The sequence below is a fragment of the Letharia columbiana genome, assembly GCF_014066305.1.
Source record: "Letharia columbiana isolate WasteWater2 chromosome Unknown Sc0000003_s0, whole genome shotgun sequence".
Taxonomy (NCBI): domain Eukaryota; kingdom Fungi; phylum Ascomycota; class Lecanoromycetes; order Lecanorales; family Parmeliaceae; genus Letharia; species Letharia columbiana.
This window is the reverse complement of record NW_023501039.1, coordinates 549,188-569,826: the sequence shown is the minus strand read 5'-3', so window position 1 is coordinate 569,826 and position 20,639 is coordinate 549,188. Positions and strand designations below refer to the sequence as shown.

Genomic DNA, 20,639 nt, shown 5'->3' with positions numbered 1-20,639 from the left:
CAAAATTCTAGAACGCATTCAAAACATGCTGTAAGAAACCACGAGGGTTCTTCGTGCCCTCCTACCTATCCACTTCCTCTGCCTCCGAAACCTTGTCCCAGTCAGAATCCGTACTCAGATCTCCAGACGAGGCCTCCCCTGAACTCATTCGCTTGCGCAGAACACCTTGTGCATCCTCCGGTCTCAAGAGTCTTTCTGTCTTCCTCTCTGACATGCTGCCCGAGACTCCCCCCTCGCTCTGAGTACCCCCACCTTCCGTCTCGGTCCCACTATCCTCCACTCCCATCCCCTCCTGCCCCTGCCCTCTTTTCATCTCCCTCGATTGCTTCATGTCTCTCTCTTGTTTGTTTGCAGCTTCTAGCTCTGTAACGAACCAGTTGATTGCCCACCACAGTCCGGCGCATAGAAACGAGAGGACAACGAAGTGGACGCTGTATGTGAGGATGAGGAGGACGAGGAACACGACTTGGAGGGCCGCGAAGGAGGCGTTGGTTGCAACTATTATAGATGGGGTTGGGCCAGGTGTGAAGATGGAGGAGATGAGGTCGGTGAAGAAGGTTGCCATGATGGAGACGGGAAGGAGCAGTTCCGATCCTGTCGAGGAGGTCTTAGATTTTTAAGGACAGCGTCACGGAGGATTGTCACGGAGGATCAGCACGCTGATTCGTAGTACATTCAAATTCTCGACGAGATCCTTCGCGATCTGCTTTGGATGGTAGAGAGTGAGTGCGTCTCGACTTCTAATCTATGAGTATTTCCGTGAGATATCGGGAAGCTGCTTGATTGAAGGACCGAATGGTGAGCAATGGACTGATCTATATTGACAATAGGTGGAAAGAGATGTACTTTGACACGTGTATATGCGAGAAGTTGTGGCCTGGAGACGTGTTGATTCGTGACCTGGCGGTCATGTTGCCAAGCGCCAATCGATAAGGCAAGAGCTAAGGTAAGGTACTTTTACCTTACTCTACCCACTCAGCCCTACGCAGTATATAACGAAACTGATCCAATCGGTGCCAAAATCTTCCGCTTACGTCCAGCTTTGAATGCTCCCAAGACATGTTGATATTAGTTGTCAGAGTACATGATGCTGTGGAGTAGCTGGACCAAAGGTCACTCCGTTTCTCGGGATCATATTACTAGATCACTATGCTGCTACAGACTCTAAGAAGTGGGGAAACAGCATACTTTAGCGAAGGCGCGTGACTAACTCGTGTTTTCAAATTTGTACAACGCTTCCATATCTTCTTGATATTCCAGCACGGTCATCTTCAACTTGTTCTTCATCATTTTGCTTCATTTGCGAAAATGTCTTCAGCTATGGCCATGAAAAATAACACACAGGAAGGGGACATACCCACACAGAACACTGGCGACATCTTCATACATCATTCTGAGGCGGTGTGGGAACATCGAGATACTTACGGACCTCCAGGATTCAAAGGTGTCTTCACTAATTATTATGCGGCGCTCTGCGCAGCGTTCGCTGCAATTGGGGGCATGATCTTCGGATATGATCAAGGCGTTGTTTCTATCGTACTTGTTATGCCCCAGTTCCTGGCGCACTTCACCAGGGTATCGGATACTGCGAGTGGCGCAGGGTTCTGGAAGGGTCTGTTGACAGCGATGATAGGTAATCCTGTGGATATCGATTTGGATAGAGGTAACAATAAACTGACATCCTGATAGAGTTGGGTGCGCTGATTGGAGCCATAAATCAAGGCGTGAGTTTGCTTTTGTGGTTTTTTCTTCCTATTCCGTAGCACAATCTGAGTCGTAAGCCACGGTTCGGGTTTGATTTATCCCTGAACATATCTTGTGCCTCAAGTCTCATTCCAGAGGAGAATGCTGACACCGCGGGCTTCAAGTGGGTTGCCGACAAGATCTCTAGGAAGTATTCAATTGTCGTCGCCGTAACGATTTTTACTATAGGTTCGGTCCTACAAACAGCGTCGATCAGCTATGCGATGCTGGTTACTGCCAGACTTATTGGTGGCATCGGCATTGGTATGTTGAGCATGGTTGCACCCTTGTACATCTCCGAAATCTCGCCGCCGGAGATTCGAGGCGCGTTACTAGTCCTCGAGGAGTTGAGTATCGTCACGGGAATTGTTGTGGCGTTCTGGATCACATACGGCACAAGATACATCGCCGGAGAATGGGCCTGGCGACTACCATTCTTGCTGCAACTCGTTCCCGGTCTTGTGCTTGGATTAGGAATCTTGTTCCTTCCATTCTCGTGAGTCTTCTAAATGAATCTATAAGCGCTGTCCGTAAGAGAAGTCGCTGACCGTGCGCACTCACAGGCCCCGTTGGCTTGCGTCAAAGGGTAGGGATGTAGAAGCATTGCAGGCTCTGGCCAAATTGAGGCAATTGCCGACGACCGATACCCGAATCCAGCAAGAATGGTTTGACATCCGGGCTGAGGTAGCCTTTCACAAGGAAAATAGCGCTTTGAGGCACCCGGCGCTCCAGGACCGTAGCGTGATGAGCCGCATAAAGCTCGAGATCGTCTCTTGGACCGATTGCTTCAAGCGGGGTTGCTGGCGGAGGACGCATATTGGAGTAGGCCTGATGTTTTTTCAGCAATTCGTTGGCATCAACGCACTGATCTACTACTCACCTACCTTGTTCAAGACCATGGGTTTGGACTATAGCCTCCAACTCATCATGTCCGGCGTCCTAAATGTCACTCAGCTCGTGGGGGTAATCACTAGTCTTTGGACAATGGACAGGTTTGGACGACGGCCCCTATTGCTCTGGGGCAGCTTTCTCATGACGCTGTCGCATTTGATCATCGCCGTTCTCGTGGGTAAGTTCTCCAGTGACTGGCCAGGCCACCGTGCAGCCGGCTGGGTTAGTGTTGCATTTCTGTTGTTTTACATGCTGAGCTTCGGAGCTTCATGGGGACCAGTACGTATTTTCCGTGGTAATTTCTGCTTATTTGAACCTAGGTCTAGTCTCAAGACAGGTCTGGGGAACAGAATGTACCTTTCACTCCCCAGACCTGTCTTACTGCTCAGCTTCTTGACCTTGGTTCCTGAATAAGCAATGCTGACTCCGAAATCTGCGCAGGTGCCCTGGGCAATGCCATCCGAGATATTTCCCTCCTCTCTTAGAGCAAAGGGAGTGGCATTAGCGACGTGCTCGAACTGGCTAAACAACTTCATCATCGGTCTCATCACGCCACCTCTCGTGATCAACACTGGATTTGGGGCTTATACTTTCTTCGCCGTTTTCTGCTTGCTATCACTGATTTGGACGTTCTATTTTGTCCCTGAGACGAGCGGCAGAACACTAGAAGCCATGGACCAGTACGTGTTTTCTGAGTCCATACCTTCTTTGCTGAACCAAACCCTGAATCTTGAGACAAGTCTTGAGGTTGTTTACTCTTCAAAACAAGTCCCAAGACTCGACATGACCCCTTCTAAAGGCAATACTGACTGCGAGACTCAATTCAGCGTCTTCAAGGACATAATCAGCGAGCAGGAGGAAGCACGAAGAAACGCTATAGAGAGCGAAATTATCGGCAGTGCGGATTCGATGACCCGGTAAGAGGGCGAAGCGTCCTGAAACTTGTTTCATGACGTCGAAGCAGGGATCGAATTGCCATCGTAAGTTCCTGGACTGAAATAAACCACAGCGCTATCAATGCTGATGTAACTGTGGGCTGTTGAAAGAGTATCACATTGCCGGAGTGTTAAGGTTTCGATGCGAAGCTCGGAATTTGGCATCTACCTGCCCGGCGACCGAGGCGCTGCAACTACACGCCGAAGGGGACGCATACGCTCCCCACGATTCCAGGCGGTCGACGGGTTGCATACTAGAATCTGGAGTGGACAAAAGCTTTTGCGGTTCTTGAAGGATTGTTCATTAATCTCGAACTCATGTTCATAAGCTTGTATGCTCTAGAATCGGATGATGCGGTATGCCAGCGAATCGGATATAAGACGCCGGATGAGGATGACAAATTGAAGCGGTCAGCAATCCTACGTTAACTCAAAGGGGCAGCACATTCAGGCCATCAGCCTCTGCTGCTAGGATGATCTGCATAGCCGAGATGCAGTGTGCTTCAGCCCTGGCGAACGAAGGAAGGAAGAAATAGGGCTGGACATGTGGCATTCATGATCCCTGGCATACACGAGTCAAGATTGGGGGCTATGAGATAGGACACGAATGTTTCGCATTGATCAACCTCCATTCTCCACGTTTCAATGCTATCTATCGTTGGGGAATGGGGACAAGCCGTCAGTGGACACGGCACGGTAACTGCTTTTCAGCTTCAATGTCACCATTCAGAGGACAAAGTCTAATCATCGAGTAAAGCTTGAGCAATATCTCGGCGACCCCGACTAGGCCTCCAAGATGATAGAATATGGGAGGAGAAGAAGCAGCAGCAGCAGAAGCAGCAGAAGAAGCAGAAGTGGTTGGGAGTAGAAGAATGAAGCGAACCTCAGTACTTTTACTTTGTTTTAGTTAAATGACGAGATTTCATTGTTGTGCATCTGTTGAGGAGTCAAGAGTCAGGAAGGGTAGGGTTTAAGGGAACCGCAACCTTCGATGCGGGGGGCTTGTCCGGGAAGTTGTTTGGCCCGTTGGTGTGAATTTACTTTGCCAGAGCTCCTGTAGACAGAGCTACCTAGTCTCTACAACAAACGATTAACCGCCCAATTATCTACCAAGAATCGAGACTACTTCAAATGAAGTAATGATCCCCTTGTTGATGTGGTTCCCCTCGCTGTATGACACCCAAGAATGGATTGAAGCATAAGATGGTCCCTACCCAGGTAAGGAAGAAAAAAGAAAAAAGAAACAAAGAAAGAAGAGGAAGAATAAAAGGTAGAAGGAATTCAGCGAGAGGGGCACCATAGAAGGAGGGGGGGGGGGCTTTCGCGTTCTTTTTAGCTGCGCGCAAGTTTTACTGTTTTACCGTTTTTACCTGTCGACTAAGCCTAGTCTGAGCCTCCCCACTACCACCTTTCGCCTCTTCACCGCCTGGCAGCGGACGGAACGATTTCCATCATTCTCTTTGCGACACTTCTCGTTGTCATCAAATAATGAATGATCGGCCCTTCAACTCTGACAATGTGACTAGACTCTGCAGATCATACCACTATTCCCAGGGCAGGATAAGCAACACATGCAAGCTGCCTCCTTTATGCCTCGGCTGCCTGTTCTCGCCCAATAATAGCAATGGGCCCAAAATGCCTAGAATGCCCAGCATGCCCCCAATCATGCCAAAGCAAAGAATGATGCTAACCACAAAACAGCTTCGTCCCATTTTCCTTCTTCCCATTTATCAATCAATCGAGGTAGGCTTCCTGGAGATGCCGAACAGACTATCTTCTAGCTTTTCAGCTCTGTCTCTGACCTGGAAAACTACGTCGCAATCTCCCATCCGGCGACCCATTGGCAGACGAGGAATAAGCGCCCCCGTGCCTCGAAGAAGCATCAAGAGGCATCAAGAGAGGCATACCAAGCAAGCCATTCACGCCTTTGAAAGGATTCGAGGCTGGTCATGCTCTTCCCCTGAACCGTTCATTCCAGTTTCCATGCCGTTCCTCTGCGTTCCAAGTGCCCCCAAGGACACGCTTTCTTGACCGCCCATGAAACAAGTACGCCTCTATTCCGACGTGGTCTAGCCAGAAGAATGCTACTCCAAAATGTCAGCTCGGGGCAACCGTTACTGCCTAGCATCATGTGCTTATATTCGACCGACTGTCATCAGTACTAAACGTCCGTAGGGCTGTGACTTTTTGAAACGAAGGATCCCAACTGCACGGCTGCGGGAGAATCCAACCCACCCCTGCGCCACATGCTCTCGGTTTCGAGTAGCTCATCTCCAATGTTGATTGCGCATCTTCCATCTAGATCCGTGACAACCCCAAGCGTTTAATGGCTTGCGATTCGCCAAGGCAACGGCTTGACCCACCCAAAGCCAGGAGTTCCCAAACGACGCAATAAGCTGTCATCACGGGGTTCATGGAGATAATTAATCAAGTAAGTGCGGTGCGGTGAATGTCAGAAGTCTCTTTCATACTTAGGGTCCTTCTCTTCCTCCTTCCTCCTTCCAGGCACCTTCTTTCCTAAAATCTTTTCCCCTGCTCAGCCTTTCGGTTGAAACAGTGGATTTTCAACCTTTGTTTTCTTTCGGTGACTGCATTCAAGATAAGTCGTCAAATACTGGCCCTAACCTGTTGGTTGCACCGTACCCGAATCAGGATTCAGCGGCGTGGGCAACCCCGTCAAAGTTAACAGGGGTCTCCATCCTCCAGAATCCGTCAAACATCTGGCACTGGCCACTCACCATACACCAGGCTTAGCGATCCTGCGATTTATATTCAGAGCCATTGCCTCGTTGGGATCTAGCAACAACTACTCTCCAAGATCGTTGCACGATCCATCTAAAGACTTCACACCACGTACGTTTATTTTTGAAATCAGATATATACTTCACAATTGTTCTTGTTCTAGCGAGCTGGATGTAAAACCACATCCACATTGAAAGATCCTGTTTGTTTCTCCATTTCATTACATCCATAACGTTCAAAATGTCTCGTTCTCATCGCCGTCCTTCAGACTACTCACGTGGAAGCAGTCCCCGTATTGACCGAAACCTTGCCGTTACCGAAGCCAGCTTCCAAAACCTTGGGCTGAACGAGACCGCTGGAGCTCAATATCAGTCCGGCCCTTCTTCGTATCTTTTGCCCGACCAGCGAAGTCGACGACCGTCGTATCCTCGAAGCGAACTCAGTTCAGGTTACCTCCAGCCCGATTACGTATCCAGCAGCTATACCCGAGCTGCATCACCGGCTTCCTTCTCGGCTCTAGAGAACTCCACCTCGTTCGGAACAACTTTGCTAGATCCTTCAGATTACCAGCTTTTCTCCGACACTGGAACCTTTAGCACTCGTGCAAGCCCATTCTCAACAAGCGTACTTGGCCGGACGGACATGGGGTAAATTGAGAGTCTATCATCTCATGAGATCAACTCTAACAGCTTCCAGTAGTTACCCGTATCCATCAGACACAATGACAAGCTACCGCGACACGAGCTCTTATGGCCCATCAAGGTCACCTTCTCAGCGAGGTAAGTCACTGATCATTTGATCGAAAGCATTCCATTTCATGAATTAAAACATTCAGGCTATACCAACCCGAGCACGGAAGCTTCTTTATCACGCAGTATGTCTGGTCCCTCCGGTCCTAGCATACTGCCAAGCTCGGCCTATGGTGGATTTAGAGGTTTAGAGCGTGAGGTTGCTCGGCAGCGGCAGCGAAAGCTCCATGAGTCTCGCCGTCAGTCGAAGCTCCTTTTACGGAGGACTATGCTGCCGAGCACCCCATACGCTAGGCCGGGCGAGGCAGATACTGAGAGCGGTTCGATTGACTATCTTTTAGCTCATTCCGGATCATCATACGATAGCCACAGCGCTTACGGTCGAACCCCTTCGACTTCCTCAGCTCAAGGGTCTTACTTGACAGGCGTCTCATCGTGGGTGCAAACATTCTTTGCTGACAAACCTCCCATTGCTGACTCTCGCCGTGCAGTTCCCCTTACGATAATCCTTACACAACAGCATACGGTACAAGCGGCGTTGGCTCGCACACGATGTACTCTTCGTAAGTCGAGTTATGACACAGAACTATTTCGAACCTACGCTAACCTCCACAGAAGCTCTCAAAACCCAAGTCTTCCTACCACGTCCAGTGCCATATATGGCTACCGCGGCGATAGGCGAGGCTCTGGTGTACCATCGAATATGGAGCCAGTCGTGATTGAGACTCCAAAGAAACCTCAATGCTGGGATCACGGCTGCAATGGCCGTCAATTCTCTACGTTTAGCAATCTCCTCAGGCACCAACGGGAGAAGTCCGGCACGTCATCAAAGTCCGTCTGTCCTCGCTGCGGTGCAGAATTCACGAGGAAGACAGCCAGAGACGGACATTTGGCGCACGACAAGTGCAAGGCGAGATCCTCGTCGGATCGTTGAGTCGACTCTCACGCGACTTCGATTTGCCTCTTTCCATTATTTTTTGCAGGTACTTTGAGCGAAATTACGGCATAGCAATGGGTCTGGGACTCTACAGCGTTGATCACTGGTTACGACATTTCATACTGGGGTACCGTGGATAGGACCCTTACGGTATTAAGATGAAACATTGGGACGGGCATTTACAGCGGGGTTCAGCATACATTTGGCGTTGGGAACATAGAAATGGGACCGGAGTTTTTTGTTCTGTTGTTTCCAGCTATCAGATATTCAATATGAAACTTTGCGCTGGAAAGCATATGTTGTTTCGAGTCTTCGCCATTGCCAACATCGAGGCTTTGGCCTGCGCCTTGACATATATTTCCGCCAAGCCCTGCCTCCGCCCCCAAAGCCGGTGATGCTCTACAACGTCGGAGATGCAACTGCATGCCATCTGAGACACCAGTTGCTGAAACACAGAGGCAAAACGTTGCGAGATGTTGTAGGCTGGAGCCTTCGCCTCCTCGAAGGCAGTGTACATTCAAGTACTTGTAAAATATCTAAGGTGTGGTCGAGTTGGCGACGTGGGATTTCGGATCCATCGAGCAAGCGCGGCAAACGCGATTACTAGTCACACTGTAACTCCTGCCTCAGGCTCTGACTCCAACAAAACACTTGTTGGATCATCGTACATATGTCCTACTCACATCTACCGCTTATCCTAGGATCCGCACCCTCGCCCCAAACGGCAATCACAGCCTAGCCTCCAGATCACATCGCAGGATCTTGCCAAGATGTCCCTCAAGGACCCCTCTTCTTGAGGCTTCCAGTCTACTCTGGTAGCTTCAACCACAGCAAAGCCTGCAAACCTATCTATAAGAAACACTTGAGGCCGTCAAGATGCTTCCTCCGTTGTCACAGCTGTTCCGCATCCACCATTCTCACACGAACACTAGGTCTTTACGAACGCTACACCATAGAGCAATACAGCGGCATAGGGTGTGCATATAGAGTCCAATTGGAAAGAACAATATTTCACGCAAAGGTGTCTCCTCGGCACAAGAAATAGAGGCTAGGTGGAAAGATATGGCTTCAATCTTCACCTTCGAACCTGAGCCACCCAGGGTATCTTCGCCGTGGCCAGGAGCAAGAGCCGAGGGGCCAAATGCCAACTCTGGAGATGGGCACTTAATGCTGGCAGGCATGAAAATGCCGTCAGCAATACCTTTGGCCGATTGTGGGATCAAAAAGTTGGAGGCGGAGCCACAAGAGGGTCCTACAGAATACAAGCTGCACCTGTTGCTTCGACCGCGAAGAAGCTTTTCTTCTACGTCGACTGTCCAGCATGTATCTGGTTCATACTTGTCCAAGTCTCGCGCATCGCAGCCAATTGTGGAGGCGGAAATGAAGCCAATGCCTACACCGGCCTTGGCGCCTAGCAGCCAGTCAAGACAACATAGGCTGCAACACCTAACTACGCAATTGCTATGGCGTCTTCAACAGTCTTCTCCTTATCATTCTTCTTCGAAGTCAAGTCTTGTGCTGCCAATTCTGCCAGAAGCCGACGTCGAACTCTCTTCCTCGAAAGGCCCTGGGAGGCTGATCCCAGGACTCGAAGAGAGCAGTGGCGCTCTGTATGAGATTGGTGTTAGCGATGATGGAACATTCGTTGGCCTCACCAGAGACGAGCTAGAGGAGAGCTTGACTGTTCTTCGTGCAATGGCTTTCAGTTTGGGTTGCGATGTTCAAATACTTCGTGTGATTGTTGTAGGTGACTGCCAATGGACCGAAGAATCCCAGCCAAAAAATAAATCAGAGATCAGGCAGAGGAAGGAAAAGCTCTTGGTTGCAGAAGTGCTAGTAGCTCCCCACTTGGGCCCTTCGAAGCCATCAATCGATCTGGCAGCCCAACAGCGGGATAAGTTGGCTTCCACAGCTGCTGAAATTGATGCTACTGATCACAAAACAGGCGAGATTGAATCGCAGAGTGAGCAGCTTCGCGTATCTCTGACGGGAAGTACTACCTCGGGAAAGTCATCTTTACTTGGTACTCTATCGACTTCTACGCTGGACAATGGCCGCGGAAAAAGCAGGCTCAGTCTATTAAAGCATCGACACGAGATAGTCTCTGGTGTAACCAGCTCTCTGGCGCAGGAGCTAATTGGATACCAGGAAGTGGCAACGGTAAAAAAGGCAATTGCTTCCAATACCAATGTCATCAATTATGCTTCTGGCAATGTCTCTTCTTGGAACGATATACACGCTGCTTCTGAAGAGGGCCGTCTAGTCTTCGTGACTGACTCAGCTGGACATCCACGGTACAGGCGTACCACGGTCCGAGGCCTCGTCTCCTGGGCGCCCCATTGGACTCTGTGCTGCGTGGCTGCAGACGACGGAGAGGACAGCACTGGCAGGGTAGGCGCAACCGCATCTTCGAGTGAGATTCTCGGCTCTGCGGGTGTCGGTGTTGATCTGTCCAAAGCACATCTCGAGTTATGCCTCAAGCTCAACTTGCCGTTGGTCATTGTCATTACAAAGCTGGACATCGCGTCCAAAGCTGGCTTGCGAAATACTCTTACCAAGATCTTGACCACCTTGAAGGCTGCTGGTCGTAAGCCTGCCATATTGTCTTCGTCTTCGGATCAGAGTGGCGAGCTTCAGCTTCAATCAGTCGCCAAAGACGAGGAGGATGCGGCAAAACGAACAATTGCTTCGACACCTCCTGCCGAATGTCATCTGTTAGTGCCAATTGTACTTACTAGTGCTGTGACTGGGAGCGGCATTGGCCGACTCCATGCCCTTCTACACCAGCTCCCAGCAAATCCGGGTGCGATGGCCAAGCACGCAAATTTCGCTGGTCAAGATAGTGCAAAACCGCAGAGCTTGTTCCATGTGGATGAGGTTTTTACCATGCCCGCACATCCTTACTCTGCGAACGCGGAAAGGTCTGCACCAGGCTTCGTGCTGAGTGGCTATCTACGCTACGGGGTGCTAGAAGTGGGTGATACAATGCTTATTGGGCCGTGCAACCCAGGCATCGCTGCAGAATTGGCCGAGAGTCCTGACATTCACAGAGCTAGATCTTATCCTGGCCTGGTCAAAGGATCACCACGAGTGGTCGCAATGTCTCATGACCGGCAAAGACCCTCTTCTGGTGACTTCACCGGCATAACGGGTGATGCTGACATCTCCATCACGGATCTTCAGATTTGGCAAGAGATACGCGTTACCGGTCTCCGCAATCTGCGGCTACCTGTGCAGAGATTATCAGCTGGCCAAGTGGGTACTGTTGCCATCACTTTCCAAGAAGGACTACATTCCAAGAGCAATAGCTCCTCTCCAATCGCAAATCCGCCGTTGAGAAGAGGTATGGTTATGGTCTCCGCCCCAATGAATTTTAAGAGTGCACTATCTCCGGCGTACAGTCGCTTCACTGCAGTCTTCCCACAACCCAGTCTCCCCGCCTGGCCTGCAGTACTGGTCATTGTCTACATCGCGAGCATTCGGGCATCTGCGAAAATTATAGAAGTTAGGGCACTAGGAGCAACTCCTACCACTGAGGATATTTTTGATTTTGACGACAACAGCAACAACCACAGCAGCACTGCATTGTCCCAGAGCTCGGGTAATCAGCAAACCGAAATAACATTCGAATTTGTGACTTCGCAAGAGTGGATTGAGATGGGGACTCAGGTGTTGGTCACGCCTGGAGGTGGACCCAGCTTGACGAATCAGCCTGAGCAAAGAGAGCCAGGAAGTGCTGGCTTAGATGGGTATGTGGGGTTGATCACGCAGGCAATGGTTTGATCGAGGTTTGCATCGGGTGTTGTCGTTGATACCGCTTGCCTTGACTCATGTTGTATGTCAATCTTCTAGGTTCATCAGATACAATGGCTGGAACCCCTCAGAACGGTCATGAGGAAAGTGACTTGGATTAGGGTCAATCTGTGTTTGCGGCCACCACCCTCGGAGTCTCTCATGAAAGAAGGAATCGTTCCCCATGCTCCCCTCGAGGATTTCGCTTCCAAATACAAGCATCTACCCGAATCCTGGCTTATGAGCCCAAGTTTCTCCCCTTTTCGAAGAATACCCCCCGTTTCCTTCAAACCCCGAATCGCATAGTCCCTTAAGTCAATACACTTCTAAATTGTCTCGACGAGAAAGGTTCTCCTAAATCCGTCGCGCGCCTATCCTCCCATACCCTGACATAAATCTTAATATACCGCATAACCGCCCTACGTTCAAGCCATTAGCAACTCCCCCTCCCACCATTACGCAAATAATAGTTGAAGATTACAACTCACATCAGCCAGTATCTCGGCCCCTGTCACAAATCCGCTTGCATCGCTCGCCAAAAATACCGCCAGGCCGTTCAACTCGTCCGGTCTGCCTAATCGCCCCATCGGCGTCATGGCGCTCCAATGCTTCTTCTGCCCTTCGAGCAGTGCTTCGCGATTCAGCGCCGTGTCCATGTAGCCGGGTGCGATGGTGTTGACGCGGATGGAGTGGGGTGCCCATTCCGCTGCGAGGGATTTGGCCAGTTGGGCTACGGCTGCTTTGGAGGCGCTGGGCCGGGGGGTCGGGATCAGTATCGCTTGTTTGGGTGGGAAGGCCGGTGGAAAAATCGGTTTGGAGGGGATTTCTTAAGTCAAGAAAAGATACGGAAATGAAGGGTAAAGATCGATGGAGTACTTACTTGTAAGCGCATTGTTGCTGAGGGTGCAGGACACGGGAGCCGGCGATGGACGAGAGGAAAATGATGGAGCCGCCGGCGCGGGCGGTGATCATGTGGCGGGCGCAGGCTTGGGAGACGAGGAAGGAGCCGGTGAGGTTGACGTCGAGGAGGTTGCGGAACATGGCGGCGTCGTACGTTTCGGCTTTGATGTTGGAGCTTTGTGCACCGGTGAGCGTGGCACAAAGCTTGGAGAGCGGCATCGATTCTTCCCCTCTCCGGGGACTTTTGAATGGGCCTTACTCTACGACCCCGGCGGAGTTGATCACGATGTCCACGGAACCCAGGTCCGAGGTTATCTGGGCCACCGCGTCCGCGACCGCTTTGGCGTCCCGGACGTCGACTCTGTAGAACCGGACCGGTATGCCCGCCGTCGAGTGTAGTTCCGCGGCCGCCGCGTCCCCCAGATCCTGCTTCACGTCGATCAGAGCGATGGCTTGCGCGCCGGCTTCGGCGAGTGCTTGGGACATGTTCCAGCCTAGGCCTCTGGCACCTCTGTATGTGGACGTGCTTGGGTCAGAGATGTGGAAGTGCAGATAACCAGTCTCGCCTCAGACTCATTTCTCAAACAATAATAAAGATTTCAAAGTCACATCTCCACAGTGTTCTTTCTTCAATCGTATGAAAAGATAACAACAGATTGTAGGTAGATCCAACAAAGCATCAAGGAGAAAACCGAGCCGCAGAGCCAAAAGCACACGTAGCAAGCAAGCAAGCCGCAGCACCTCAACCCGAGATAATCCACGAGAGCCCGACGCGACCCCACCTAACTCACCCCGTCACAACCGCCACCTTCCCCCCGAGCGTGAACCTCGCCATCGTCGGCGTCAGCCCCGGCACGACGCCCCCGTCGAACGCCACGGCCTCGCGCCCGACGTCCCCGGCGCCGGACCTCCTCTGAGGCTTCGGCTCCGTGTGGCGGGCGACCGGGACTTCTGGTTTGGGTTTCGGGGTTGGGGTGATGGGGGCGGAGAGGGCTCGGTTGAGAATTGGGGTTGGGAGGAGGGAGGGGGGGAGGCGGTGGCGGAGACGGCGTGTGAGGTTGATCATTTTTTTTTTCTTTTTTTCGCTTCTTCTTCTTTTTCTTCTTCTTCTTCTTCTTTCTTTTTTCTTTCTTTTTGGAAAGCGGGTTGGGGAAGGGATGGGATGGGAGGGTATGGGTGGAACGGTCGGAGTGATCGCGGATGGGAAGAGAGTTTGGGTTCCAAGTGAGGCCGGAGCAAGGCCGATGGGATTGGAGCGGCTTGCCTGGAATGAGAAAGTCCAACATCTTGGGGTAGTCTAAGGGTGCATAGATAGCTCTTAGTGACGCATTGGCCAGATGTAGAGGGTAAGATCGCTGATGGTACAGTCTAGAAAGGAAGGGGGTAGGGGTGAGTGTGTCTACATGTCCTGTGGGTTTTTACAAGAATCTTTCTGTGGTGCAGTCTTTTGGTATCAATTACTTAGAAAAAGTCCGAGTATCGCTGGGTTATTTACAACGACACCTAATGTTGAGATACTAGGAATTGAGACAGATGCACAACGCTTCTCGCGGAAGTGGAAGATCTCCAAACCAAACTCCATCGCTTGCTAATCGCGTGCGGTGACAATGAACCAGGTTGCGGATTTACGGGTATCATTAGGCCGGATGGCTCATGCTAGACAGCTTCCACGTAATTGCTATCAAACGTTAGTCTGGTATATTCATGGGAAAGAATCGAGCAGGTCACCCACCTAGGAAAGATCCCCGTCCTGTTCCCAATTGTCCCCGTCCACCAGTCCGATGCATTCTCCGTTCTTTTTGTGATCGTAATAATCTCTCCTTTCTTGAAGGCTAGGTCACCAGACTGATCCGCATCAAAGGTAAACAGCGCAATGGCCTGATCCTTCCCCGTCGCTCCCGCCATCGGCTTTGGTGTGAACTTCGGCTTCGGCGCGGTAGGTCTGCCAGGCTTCGGTGAGTCGCTGTACGAATAGTCCTCTCCCACAGTGTTGGTCCGGCTTCGACCTCCGCTATTGGGTGGCCGATCATAGACTTCATCGTTCCAGGTACTGGCCCGTTTCGGAGCCTCGTTGTATTCGTAGTCGTTTGCCATAGATCCGGTGCGATTTGTGCGCACGCCTTCATTGTAGCCACGGCCTGAACCGCCTTGCCAGACGACGTTGTCGTGACTGTCATCATAGATGGGGATGTCGTTGTACATAGCGTCTGAAGATGATGGCGATACTCCGGCGAAGACTCTGGAGTTCAAAACCCGCATGAGAGGTTCTGCGGCTGGAGGAGGGCGGACACCGCCCTCAAGCAACTGGCTTGCCGTGATACGGCTGTTGTAGAGTTTCTCGTTTGCGTCGCGACGTTCGATCAGGACACTTCCTTCCAGACTGACACCAGCGAAGAGACCCTTTGTTTTCGAGTACGAGAACACCCCTGCCACACCCTTCAAGCTGGCTGCTCCTGCAGCTTCTGCATTGCGTCCAATGGGTCCTGCGGCGATGGACACATTGCCGCCGAGCGTGAGTGAACCTTTCTGAGAGAATGTGCGAACGGCAGCTGCATCGTTTAGAATGAAGACGAAGTCAGTGAGCTCGAATCCTATTTGTCCACCGAAGCCACCGCCGCCTGTCGCAATGGCTGACGGCGCTGACCAGGTACCATCCGAGAGACGGGCGATGACAATTCCGGAACCGAAACGACCTGAGCCTAGGAAGCCGGCTTTGAGGACTGTGATGATAGCAAGACCCTAGTGTGATCTATCAGAGTGCGGCTTCACATCAGCTGGGGACGAGGTCTCATACCTTTGCATTGGCTAAGATTTGAGGTGGTATAACCTTGTCTGGGCCAAAAGATTGCCGTGGGTCTATGAAAGATGCGAGGACCTGTCAATGCAAAGTCAGTGAGCGATAGCCTGATGAGTACCGAGGTGCCACGAGATCACCTTTCCCGCTTTCTTGCACTCGCTGGCTACAGAAGTAGGAAATGGATTGTTGATTCCAAATGGCATTTTCTCCGCCGAATCAATGCCTCTGAGATATCAAGCTGGTTGTTTCTTAACGAGAGTGGAGGAGGGTGTGCTCGTGAGTTTATGACCAGTATGCTCCGCCAACAACTCCGCGCGTAAGTCGTCGGCGGTGCCAAGAGAAATGACGCACTTTTAGGGTTCGGTAGAGTGAAAGTTATGGTAATAATACGACCACCCAAAATTCAATGGACGACTACTCATCACCTCGTCAAACCTTTATTCCATTGCTCTCTTCGTGCCTTGTAAGAATTGCCATTCTAGCCTCATAAGTGATGTTGGATCTGCGCTGGAAAAGTGACTTGAGAATCCGGTCCATATCTGACGCCAGCTAGCTACAACCTCTCAAAGAATCCATTCTGCTTGGGTCACTGCTCCTACAGCTCCGTCAACTTGTTTGGTTGAAGCTTATGTGATCGCAGCATTGTATGTTATCTTAAATACATGAAAGCACAGATGAGGTTTCAGTAGATGGTGGCCTCGCAGACAGCCCACCCTGACCCCCAGGTTTCGCCACATATTGACACGCCATGTCTCTTGTTACTCAGCGTCTCCTTCAGTACAACTATTCGGCACTTTTATCTACATTTTTGCTTTTGCTCTGAGCATGAGATCTCCATATTGCTGCCGCAATGAGAGCGGCTACAGTCCCATCCAAATTAACAGCCCATCTGCCAGCTGACCATTCGATGTATGAGGGCAGGTGATATCTGAACGGGCCATTTTCATGCTGCCGGGAGCAGAGCTATGAGAATACGCTCATAAAACCCCCTTCAACGAAAGCGGAGATTGCTTTCCCTGAGTGTTAACGACAAGAAGGACGTTTTTCCAATCTTTGAGAAACTTTGGCCCAGAGCTATTCAGCACCCTAATACGATTACGAGTCGCTGGTATCATCGCTCACTAGTCTGCCGTTTGGCTCACAAATATCTGGGCCTGACACATTGTCCTGGCTTGACGTTACAAACTCTTCCCCTTTCATCACAAATGAGTTTGGGTTTGACAAGCAATAATGAGTTTGACAAGCAACTGCAGATATGAAGGGCTCTCATCCAATCTTCACAACGAAATTGCAGTACATCTATAAGGCATGAGGATATCTGCTAATACTTGAAAACAAGAACGTCACTAGTTATGGGGAGAACAGTGACCAATATATAAAAATAGAGAAAGGAAGAAGGATGCCTGGGCTATTGCTTCTATTTGGTCTATGAACCATGTCATTAGTATCCAGTCGGCTTTTCATATCATGTGTTCGGCTCAATCCAAGACGTGTTGCCACTGTCCGGTCTAGTGACTTAATCTCGCTCACAGCCTTACCACTATTGTGCTGCCAGCCTTGACAGGAAGCAGATTACAAGCAATCTCGGCATATATTCATTCCGTGAGATTCAACCCAGGAGCTGCAGGCAAACTTCTGGCTTTAACTCTTTTGGTGACCGGGTAACTGGGTTATCTATTGGTTTTCCCCGCTTTGTGTGAATGCGGTCCCGGCATGCATCCAGTCTGTGGTAGTCAACACACAACATTGCAGCGAACATGTTGCCGGATACTGTAGGAAACATGCCGTCATTGGCTCTCTCTCAGTGATCAGGTTAACACATCATCTCCCAATGTTCCCCACTTTGCGTGAACACAATCTCCGTTGAAGATGTTGGGCCGTATAAGTATGGGTAAGTTTTCTCACACATACTGCTTGGGTTTAAAAATTCCCTCAGTCTATGCTCCTTGATTTCCACACAAGCTACAAAGATGGACTCTCGTTCCAGAGCAAGACTGCTTCTAATTCCAAATGCAAAGCAGACCCAAGAAGAGATCTCTCAACTGATAAACTCCATTTTGGCTTTGGATCCAAAGCGCAGCACAGAAGAGGTTCAGTACGCAGCAACGCTTCAAGTACTGGCCCCAGCGTTAGAACGTCTCCTAGTGACCACCCAAGAGGAATCGGACAAGGAACATGGCACAGCCCTCCGTGACATTCAGCTAGAAGCTTCAAAGCGGACTCGAAGCATCTTCGCCAACCATCAAAGATTGGGCTCCATCTTCGCGGAACATGGTCGTGATCTAAAGCATCGATGGGGGAACCGGAACCCTGATAGGCGGAGAAAGTTACTCCTAACCGCATGGCCAGGTGAGCCAATTTTCTCAGCCGTTGTTCCCTTGCCTAGGCAGAAGAGGGAGTTGCAAAGAAATGATTTCAGAGTATTAGACTACCAAGGACTATTGTGGGACTCAAAACCCGCCTTCAGATGGAAATGCTAACTTCGAAATCTTGATAGATATACCCCTAGTACATAGGCCAGATTTCGACGCACTTAGGCAACAACGATCTTTGTGGAGCCTGGAGCGTAAAAGGGATGGGACCAAACACAAAAATGCCTATCTCATGCCCCACATCAACGTTGAAGATCTTGGCAAGTCGAAAAACCTACTGCTGTTCATCGAGTCCCGAACGCGTAACGACCCAGAAGCCTTTGCCTGGTCGGATTCGCTGCAAATACGGATGGCTGCTTCAGCCGATGCCGTCAAAATAATGACGTGTACGGGGTACACCATGATGGTACGTACTCCCGGAGCCCAGTCTTTGCTGTTCTTGCTTTCAACACCAACCTATGAATCTAGAGACATGTGCTGCCAAAATGTACTCTGTAGACATATTTCAAGGCTCAAGCCCATTCTCGAATAGGCATTGCTGACTCGAATATTGCCATCAGCTGAGCGGTCAAATGACACAAGAAGCCTATGGAGATATCGTCTCTTGGAAGGGGGACTCGAGTTCTATCCAGAGTCTTCTTATGGGCACAGGCTTCAATCCCAGCGAAGGGTTGATTGTGCTTGAGATACAGGATAGGACGCTGCAGTTTTTGATTACCTGCACGGATCTCATGCGAGGTGTGAAAGCGGGAGCAACGATTGACCGTGCGCAAGCTGCGCCCACCGCTGGAACCGATGCTCAGGCTCAGGAGGCTGAAGCATCAGTCAAACCTATTCATGCTGGGCTCATCATTGACGATGAGACATCTCCATCAGAATCAACGGTGGAAGTCAACACCAAAGCGCCCTATCGCCAACCTCAGCATTTCTCTCTTGAATACCTTCGAAAGCTGGCTACTGCCAAAAAGGACGAAGCTGAAGATGAGATCTGTACGTGTACTTTCAAGTAACTCCTCTCCTCTGGTACCAGGGACTGGGTTCCAAGACTATTTTCAGGAGCAAAGCAGTCTATGTACTTCTTGGATCCGTCCTACACTTCGAGGTCTTTGTCTCAAAAGACTCATGCTGACTCCGAAATCTGTGTAGGGGCGCTAAGAGAAGACCCGTCTTATTTTCAGAATGTCTTGCAACACCGTTACCAAATGACCCTATACGTCTTCGAAAGGGTGTACAGCGAGGATGTCACAACGCTGAAGGGTAAAATTCTGCAAACAGCTTGTGGCAATATCATTCATGCCGCATACAAGTATCTGATAATATGGGATATTATCTTAGAGGACCTGCAGAAGCTCGAAAGATTGCACATTGGAATCGCGACATCGCCCGTCGAGCCACTACCGGACAAATACCAAGAGGCGCTTGCGAGTTTTGTGCTCGTAATAGACAAGCTAACAAAATACCCTTTGGAGGACCTGCGAAAGGTTTTACCAATGAGTGAGCCAATACGAGAGTACTTTGACCGCACCCGCAAGAACGACGGTAGTATTGCTTATCTTCCTCGGAAGGACATGGAGATTCCGCCCATCATAGGGATGGTTTATGACCTCATGAATCCTGAGCGTACAGCGCTGATGGGCGTCCCAAACATCCTGGACGATGTAGAACGGATCATGCGCAAGGACAAGAGACAGAAAGGCCTCATCACCACCGAGGTTGCGAAGACATTGTCAGAGACGGCCGCACTTGGGGAGATCCATGCGCGGTTGAGTTGCCATCAACCTCGAATTCAGCTCCCGATGGATCTTGACTCGTTTCTTGCCGATGTGGAGTCGCGCATCGGAATCATCGCCATGATTCAGAAGCAGATGGAAGGCGTCAGCCTCGATCAATTTGTGACACCAGCCCAGGATTTCGACTACCCTGCAAATGCGAGAAGAACACAAAAGACCATTGACAGACTTCGCGCAGAAGAGACGATGCTTGACACATTCTGGCAGCAGGTAGATCAGCACTTCACAAAGACTTGCGGGAAGACACTCAATGGCTTCATGGGAGACAGGATTTCTGAGCGTAAAATTGAGCGTACTGGTACCTGGCAGTCGGCAGTAGTCCGCCCAAAACAGAAAAAGAAGGCAACCCCACATACAACACCGGAGGAAATTGAGGCTTTACGGACGTTCCAAACGGAAGCAGAAAGCAGCACACCACTTGCCGCACGACCGAAGGAGAAAGTCAAGACGCGCGGTGTGGCCAACCCTCCACCGGACCTCGGCGCGGCTGGAGAGCCAGAGGCAGAAGTTACGGCTGAGCCTCAGGCACAGGTGTTCGAGCTGGCGAAGGCACCCTACAAAACCATGCGAAAGTTCTTTCCAGCCGACGTCCAGGATCGAATCGGAGCCAAAGTCTCGTGGAAGGACTTTGTGTCTGCGATGCAGAAGCTTGATTTCAGCATCAAGTCTCTTGACGGCTCGGCGTCGCTTTTCGAACCGGCATGGAAGCCGGAATCTTCCATCATTTTCCATGAGCCTCATCCCGGGAACGAAATACGGTTTGACCTTCTGCGACGTTATAGCGGTAGGCTGTTTAGGAAGTACGGATGGACCACGGAGACCTTTGTCCAAGGGTAATCCCTAGTCATTGGGTAACTTTGACGTCTTTGGTTTCTGGAAATGAGTGATCTCTCTTTGACACGAATGGCTGGAAAGACCAAAAGTCTTCGGCTTCGGGGTTTGCATGGTAGGTAGAGTCCGACGGCCGAGTGGGGAATATCGTGGTATGAAA

General features: G+C 50.6%; 7 protein-coding genes across 7 annotated transcripts; 4 read left to right on the top strand and 3 right to left on the bottom strand.

Moving 5' to 3' along the window:
* Window positions 1–61: 61 nt before the first annotated feature.
* On the bottom strand, window positions 62–565 carry HO173_001642 (uncharacterized protein; the record flags this gene model as incomplete). Its single annotated transcript, XM_037303579.1, has 1 exon — window positions 62–565. One exon carries the CDS (start codon window positions 563–565, stop codon window positions 62–64), a length of 504 nt encoding a protein of 167 aa, XP_037169301.1.
* Window positions 566–1,308: 743 nt separating this feature from the next.
* Window positions 1,309–3,555, top strand: HO173_001641 (uncharacterized protein; the record flags this gene model as incomplete). Its single annotated transcript, XM_037303578.1, has 6 exons — window positions 1,309–1,633; window positions 1,690–1,724; window positions 1,869–2,239; window positions 2,307–2,913; window positions 3,076–3,314; window positions 3,462–3,555. 6 exons carry the CDS (start codon window positions 1,309–1,311, stop codon window positions 3,553–3,555), a joined length of 1,671 nt encoding a protein of 556 aa, XP_037169300.1.
* Window positions 3,556–6,551: 2,996 nt separating this feature from the next.
* On the top strand, window positions 6,552–7,994 carry HO173_001640 (uncharacterized protein; the record flags this gene model as incomplete). Its single annotated transcript, XM_037303577.1, has 6 exons — window positions 6,552–6,958; window positions 7,008–7,090; window positions 7,147–7,185; window positions 7,402–7,495; window positions 7,552–7,623; window positions 7,676–7,994. 6 exons carry the CDS (start codon window positions 6,552–6,554, stop codon window positions 7,992–7,994), a joined length of 1,014 nt encoding a protein of 337 aa, XP_037169299.1.
* Window positions 7,995–9,059: 1,065 nt separating this feature from the next.
* On the top strand, window positions 9,060–12,095 carry HO173_001639 (uncharacterized protein; the record flags this gene model as incomplete). The annotated part of the gene is made up of 2 exons (XM_037303576.1): window positions 9,060–11,774; window positions 11,850–12,095. 2 exons carry the CDS (start codon window positions 9,060–9,062, stop codon window positions 12,093–12,095), a joined length of 2,961 nt encoding a protein of 986 aa, XP_037169298.1.
* A 92-nt stretch (window positions 12,096–12,187) lies between these two features.
* On the bottom strand, window positions 12,188–13,755 carry HO173_001638 (uncharacterized protein; the record flags this gene model as incomplete). Its single annotated transcript, XM_037303575.1, has 5 exons — window positions 12,188–12,208; window positions 12,278–12,539; window positions 12,670–12,864; window positions 12,949–13,200; window positions 13,481–13,755. 5 exons carry the CDS (start codon window positions 13,753–13,755, stop codon window positions 12,188–12,190), a joined length of 1,005 nt encoding a protein of 334 aa, XP_037169297.1.
* Window positions 13,756–14,345: 590 nt separating this feature from the next.
* On the bottom strand, window positions 14,346–15,689 carry HO173_001637 (uncharacterized protein; the record flags this gene model as incomplete). Its single annotated transcript, XM_037303574.1, has 4 exons — window positions 14,346–14,367; window positions 14,422–15,428; window positions 15,484–15,564; window positions 15,624–15,689. 4 exons carry the CDS (start codon window positions 15,687–15,689, stop codon window positions 14,346–14,348), a joined length of 1,176 nt encoding a protein of 391 aa, XP_037169296.1.
* A 203-nt stretch (window positions 15,690–15,892) lies between these two features.
* On the top strand, window positions 15,893–20,485 carry HO173_001636 (uncharacterized protein; the record flags this gene model as incomplete). Its single annotated transcript, XM_037303573.1, has 5 exons — window positions 15,893–15,949; window positions 17,508–17,835; window positions 17,984–18,264; window positions 18,419–18,848; window positions 19,005–20,485. The coding sequence occupies 5 exons, from the start codon at window positions 15,893–15,895 to the stop codon at window positions 20,483–20,485; spliced, it is 2,577 nt and encodes an 858-aa protein (XP_037169295.1).
* Between the last annotated feature and the right edge of the window lie 154 nt (window positions 20,486–20,639).